This window comes from Nestor notabilis, unplaced genomic scaffold (assembly GCF_000696875.1).
Source record: "Nestor notabilis isolate BGI_N333 unplaced genomic scaffold, ASM69687v1 Scaffold36504, whole genome shotgun sequence".
Taxonomy (NCBI): domain Eukaryota; kingdom Metazoa; phylum Chordata; class Aves; order Psittaciformes; family Psittacidae; genus Nestor; species Nestor notabilis.
Window position 1 is genome coordinate 1 of NW_009925784.1, and position 6,669 is coordinate 6,669.

Sequence of the window (6,669 nt, forward strand, 5' to 3'; positions counted from 1 at the left end):
GACTGCTGTAGCTGAACCCAGGACACCAAAGCAGGAAAGGCTGTAGCTAAATGTGGCACTAGACAACATTGCTACAAGAGAGCCAGAAGGGAGCAACATTCTTCACCTCAATGAAAAGCTGTTACACTGCTTCCAGTTTCAGACCAACCTGGGAAATGCCACTTTCCTCATCCAAGATGTGTTATACAAAGGTATCAGTTGTGTAGTGATGTATCCAGGAACAATGTTCTGTACCCAGTTGTGTTGCCAGAAACAATGAGCACCCAGTGCAGAATCTAACAGAGGTACAGTCTGATTTAAACCAGCAGGGCCAGGCATTCATGTAAAGAAAAAAGCAGGTAAATTAAGCTAAATTAAGCAGGTAGCTAAGCTTACAGTGTGTCTGCTTAGGCTGCTGCTGTGACCACTTAAGTGCTTTGTCTAAGGAAGCTGTGATGAGAAGTATGATAAATCAGGGATGCAATAAAATAATGATCAAGTCTAAATTTGTTTCATTAAATGTGTTAAATTCTACACATCAAAATGACTCACCATTTTTGGTTCCTTGAAGACTTGACTGTCAATCATGTCCCAGGCCCCCTGTCCCAAAGACAGCATCCTGAGGAGCAGCAGCATATCTGGGCTTTCCTTGGATTTTTAAGGGGAGGAGAAAAACAGCTGTTTTGATCTTCCACAAGTTGTACATATAAATATTGATTTGGAAGGGGTACATATAAATATTGATTTGTACATATAAATATTGATTTGGAAGCACCAACAGCTTTACCTTCAAAGCTCTCCAAGGCTGCTAGAGGCATTCAGTTCTCCCATTTATTGACAACTGATTCCTTAAATGGGACTCAAATAACAGACACATCTGGGGGTTTGTGGGTTTTAGTAACATTCTATAATGCACCAAGAAGTATGCAGCCAATCTTATCCTATTTTTAAAGATGTCCAGCCAAACCAGTATATTGAAATGTAACGTGGCACAGGACAGATCAAGTCATCTCAGCAGAAGTAAGGAGGAGAAAGTGTAAGCAGGACAATGGCGTTTCGGTTATATTGTGCCCTGAAACTGGAACAATTTGTAGTCTTACACTGGAAGTTCTTCAATCCAGCAATCAAATTTAACTCAGGGATACACCCAGCAAATGCCTCACACTGTTCAGACACCAGTAAGGTTACACTCCTTTCACATTTAAGTACCTCCTGCAGTCACTGCTTGCAGGAAGTGTATTGTATCACAGCCAACAGACCAGAACAATGTAAACTAATCCCCTGTATTTACCGTGGTGGGGACAAAAGGCTGTGGCTGTTAGGCAAACTGATGGAAGGACAAAGCAGGGAGGCACCTGTTCTATGTGTGCATAGCTGTTAGGATACAATGAGCTGTGCAAAGAATTCATAGGCATTTCAGAGAGCTCCAAAACGTCTGTGTCCAAACAGTGCTCCTGCAGAGCTCTGAGGTATTGCTACAAATGAGGAGGGAGCATCTTGTTTCCCTTATCTCAGTTTACACATGCATTTGAGAATTTAAACATACATCTTCTACACAGCCAGTCCTCTGCTGATGGATGCTGTTCAATTAAGACAACAGTTCAGATTATATACACAAGCTGCAACACTCACCCTGGGTAAGGTGTCCTGCCCAACTAGGTCTTGCAGGTGCCTTATGGTACTCAAGGCTAAGGTGTTAATGGCAAAGGGATCACACAGGATCATTGATAAGTCCCTGAGAAGAAGTAAAAATCCAACACGTCATACATAACAAATAATCCAACCACACAGTTTCCTATCCAGTTATAGACACGATCTTCCTGAACATGTGTTTCACTAGATTAAGATGTTTGATCCCATTCTTTGTTGCCATCCTGTCAACTATCGGATGTAACACCAAAGTAGTGTGTATGTAGGTAGACACAGGGCAAGTACTGGAACAATACCTTTACTATGATAATGTAAAACCTGAGTTTCTCTCTTTTGTTACCTACAGGTGTCTATCTGATAAACCTTCTCCATTTATAGCCCTGTAAAAACACCATTAGTGTTATTTCTTTAACTTGAATGTTATCTGAAAACAATTACTACAAGTCTTCTGCATTGAAATCACACAGGAGACCTCCCACAGTCAGTTACCAGGCCACAAGGGAGACTCAAGAGTGGTAACTTAATATAAGCTGTGTTGCCGAACATGCTTGGCTATGCCCTAGTGCACTAATGCTCACGGATGCACTGGATGTGACTGCACACAAGAGCTACCTGCTGTTAGTGAGGTCTGAGGAAGATTTAACACCTACAATACTTGCCAGATGCTGTGACTGTCCGGAACCCATTTTCAGTTTCTCGATAAATAGCCCAAGCACCTTACCCCAACACTTGTTCTTGTCCTTTCTTCACCCCATCCAGAAACCCCTGCAATTCCCGAGCTCTCTTGTTGTCCACAAACTTCTCCCGAATGCAAGCATCAAGGCACCAGGTGAACTGTCACAAAAACAGAGAAAGCTTTATGAAGCACAGCCACTCATGAAACCAGCAGTAAGATACACCATGTCAGACAAATCTGGCTCAGAATGACTGGGGCACCAACACAGGAGGGATGTGGAGCTGCTGGAGCAAGTCCAGAGAAAAAGCCATGAAGATGCTGCAAGGGCTGGAGCAGCTCTGCTCTGGAGCCAGGCTGAGAGAGCTGGGCTGAGGCAGCTGGAGAAGAGAAGGCTCCTGAAGGGGACACCTTAGAGCAGCTCCAGTGCCTAAAGGGGCTCCAGGAAACCTGGAGAGGGGCTTTGGACAAGGGCCTGCAGGGACAGGACAAGGGCAATGGCTTGAACCTGCCAGAGGGGAGATTGAGATGAGCTCTGAGGCAGAAGCTCTTCCCTGGGAGGGTGCTGAGGCGCTGGCACAGGGTGCCCAGAGAAGCTGTGGCTGCCCCATCCCTGGTAGTGTTCAAGGCCAGGTTGGACACAGGGGCTTGGAGCAACCTGCTCTAGTGGAAGGTGTCCCTGCCCCAAATGTTATTTGACCCCAAATTAAGGGCTTTTTCCTCCCCTTTCAGAAAACAACATATATTTCCCCCAACATTTCAATTGTCAAAAAGGACAACTTCCTGAATTTGCTATAAAGCTTTCAGCAGGCCCCCTGCCTTTGCAGAAGTCACTGCCTACTGCAGTGGCAAAATGAAGTTGATGAAAGTGATCTGTAACATGAACAAGAATTGCCCTTTTGTATTCAGTCACTGTCTGCACACTGATTTGGGGAGTCTTGATCAGAAGACATTAAAAATCATGCAGTAACATTTACCATCACTTTAGGACATAATCTCTATAAGCAGAGCAAACAAAACTTAGCACCATTACTTAAGAGAAAAAGCCTTGTTCTAGATCAGTGATACTAACCATGGACAAAGGACCACAAGAAGATCCTGGTGTGACATTAACACAGCTGCCACCCCCCAATATTTTAATAGTTTAATGTTTTCTTATAATTCAATATTCAAAGTATTTAATGTTACACACAAGTTTACCAACGGATGGAGTGTATCACACCCAGCACAGCAGGGAAGGAAGCAAGATCTGGTTAAGAACCTGGGGCTGGCTAATGTTTTTGATCGCTTTCTGCAGCACCTCCATAGGTCAGATTAGATACTGCACAAGTACCATAAACTCGAATGATTTATGGGTTATGAAATGAAAGCAAGCTGCTGGTTAACCAAGATGAGATTTTCACCTGAAGTTCCAAGGAATATAAGATGACTTTTGCATTCAAGGTCTGAACTCTCTTCACAGAGAGGAGTCATCTTCTCTGGGCTGAAGTCCTGCAGGGCAGCAGGTACGGGTGAAACAAAATTCTCCAGTAATACTCTTATGTGTCCCACATGATTAATACCTTATGACAGGGGTCAACAGTGCAGATTTCACTGATTTCCAGGTCATGCAGTGACATGAGGAGCTCTGCCCGTAGTGTGCAGTAATGAATATTCCTTGTGCGGAGGAACAGGGTTCTCAGAAACTGCAACACCATGTCATAGAGCTTCACGTTCTTCCCAATCATCTGGGTCAGCTTCTGAACCACCTAAACAAAGCAGAAAAAACGTGCACTCAGTACCAAGAGATGCTGTTATTTCACACACACACAATGTGAATTCATTCTTTTATATGATTTATCAAGATTGAATCATCTGCACTAACAAGAGTTCCTGGAAAGGAACTATTTATACCAAGATTTCCAAGAGCATTTGGTCAAGAGATGTTCACCAAATCTTTCATAGCCATAATGAAATAGAGGATGTCCAGAAAAGGTTCTCTTGCTAAAAGGAAATTGAAGCATTTGTAGAATAAGGTGGTCAGCTATGTGAAAGAACCAGTACCTGTTATTGATGAATCACAGAAATGAGCTTCTGAAAGCAAAAACAAACCCAAACCAACCCCCCCCCAGGCAACAGAGTGCTGCCCTCTCTTCAATTAAAGCTTTCTGCTGCCTTATCACTGCAACTTCTTAGCATTCTCCATAGCAAAGGTCCTTACAGAAACTCTGATGTTTCCATTTTGGAGCACAAACCACCCAAGGTAAAGCCACACACCACACCTGAACCACTGTAATGGCTCACTGTTGCCAGGAAGAGATCCACTCCTCAACACCTCTGCCACTGTTCCCTCCCACATCAATCCTGCCTGTGTGATCCATCTTCTTACAATGGCTTTGGTGCCAGATGATCTATTCTTTGAGCAGATCCAACTCACTCTCTTGGAAAATGACTCACTGGTTTTATTTGCTAGTTTCCATAGCAATTACTGAGCTGAATCAGCTCATGGAAGGGTGACAATCTCCAGAGCTACAGGTACAGAGGAGCAGCCCCTGCCCTTCCTATGGCTGAGTGCTGGATCAGCTCAGCTACCTCCTGTAATCCCATTCAAAGAGCAACCTCTCTGAATGCCAGCTTAGCTACAACTTGCCATGTCCCTTTCCATTTGTACAAAATAAATGAATAACTAAAGTTTTTGTTGGCCTATGTCCTCAAGAAAAGCAATTTAACATATTCAAACTGATCTGATGGAGGTCCTCGGCCTTTAGAGGCGTATTAAAGCCACACTGAGCAATAAAGGAAATTTGGCCTTCCTATTTTTTTAAAGCACATAAACAGCTCAGAATATTAATGACTTATTGTTCAGAACTGAGTAACTCTTAACGTAATTCCTGCAGCTTTCATCAAGATATGTAGGAAGAGTCAGCCTGGTATTTCTGGCAAGTACTTGTGTCCAGTTAAACAGCTTCAGTAGCAAAGTTGGGTGGGTGAAATGGACATTCTTATTTGCTGAGGTGGACTGAAAGCTGGTGAGTTCCACTCATGAGGCTGTTGTCAGAGGTTTCCTTGTCCTTACCTCTCCTTGACGCCTTGTTTTGGGAGATGGACTGAAGAAATTGTGCAAGACAGAAATGTCACTGCTGAAGAGAACGTTCTCCTTCTCCAGGATGTATTGCTTCAACAGTGGAGATACCTCGTCACCAAACAGAGCCTGGTTGTCTTGCCAAATCTGGCGCTTCACCTCCACTGCACATGCTTTATACAAGTCCTTATCAGCCATCACTAACTTCAGCTTCTTTTCAGGGACCTGCAATCAAGACAGCAGTTACCAAGTGCAGAGCAGCTCAAGTGCCTAACTGTGCAAGGATTAAGGAACTGACTGCAGAGGACATCTAAATCATAACCTGGTAATTTAATCAAGGATTTAAATATAGGCAGTATGAGACTCATCTTTTGCCTCACCTACCCCTGTAAGCCAGACCTCAGACACGTAACTTCAACAACAACAAAGTGACACCCCAAGCTTTTCTTACTTCTTTCAAAGAGGACAAAAGACTTCCTTTAAACCTCTGATGCTGAGATCTGGGATGATGTTTCAGTAACTTACAAAAGTTCTAATAGCTGTTTTAAAGCCATTACCTTAAGTACAACATGATGCTCTTAATAAGGGTACTCCACGACACTTCAGTTTCACAGATCTTAATCTCACTCCTGTCTACTTCTAGTTGCAGTCTTCAAATCTTATCTTCCAGTTGTCACAGATAACTTTTAGGAAGCCACATATATTGAATAAAACAGGGAAACAGCCTCATCTGACTATGAAAATGTAAAATGCTTTTTGAATTACTCTAAGTTATTACCAGATACAAGAATGTAGTAAATCTTCAGTCGGTTCCTAACACTGAATGACAAACTTGCATTTGTCTGCAGATGGAGCACACAGCCCACTGACAGCACAGCTAAGAGAAGCTGCACAACGGAGATGGTTTTACCTTGGGCAAGTGCTTCATGACACACATTACCACCGGCTGGATGGAAGGCATCTTGACCAAGGAAAAGCTCTTCTCTAGGAGATCTTCCAGCTTCTTGTATCTGAAAACACACAAAAGCAAGAGATTAAGCACCAAATAAGAGTAAAGCACTAAAGTGGCTCATCTCAAAGCCACCAGAACGTGACCCCCGAGGAACCCAGCCCTTGCAGAAGTCACTCGTCCACTGTAACTAGTTTTCACACAGAATTCCCAGCTCGCTCCAAACGACCAGCAAGACTTAACAAACCTCTCCTCGACTTTCCCTTCCAAGGCGATGGCAGAGACCCTCTCCAGCAGCTTCTCCCTCAGCTCATCGAAAACCGACTGGTGGAACTCCAGCCGCGGGGTGCCGTGCAG

At 43.6% G+C, this 6,669-nt stretch overlaps 1 protein-coding gene across 1 annotated transcript; it reads right to left on the minus strand.

Moving 5' to 3' along the window:
• Positions 1 to 531: 531 nt before the first annotated feature.
• On the minus strand, positions 532 to 6,666 carry NELFB (negative elongation factor complex member B; the record flags this gene model as incomplete). The annotated part of the gene is made up of 7 exons (XM_010013195.1): positions 532 to 627; positions 1,612 to 1,714; positions 2,351 to 2,463; positions 3,865 to 4,050; positions 5,358 to 5,588; positions 6,274 to 6,373; positions 6,560 to 6,666. Coding segments are annotated over 7 exons (936 nt in total), but the record flags the coding sequence as incomplete, so codon positions are not given.
• Between the last annotated feature and the right edge of the window lie 3 nt (positions 6,667 to 6,669).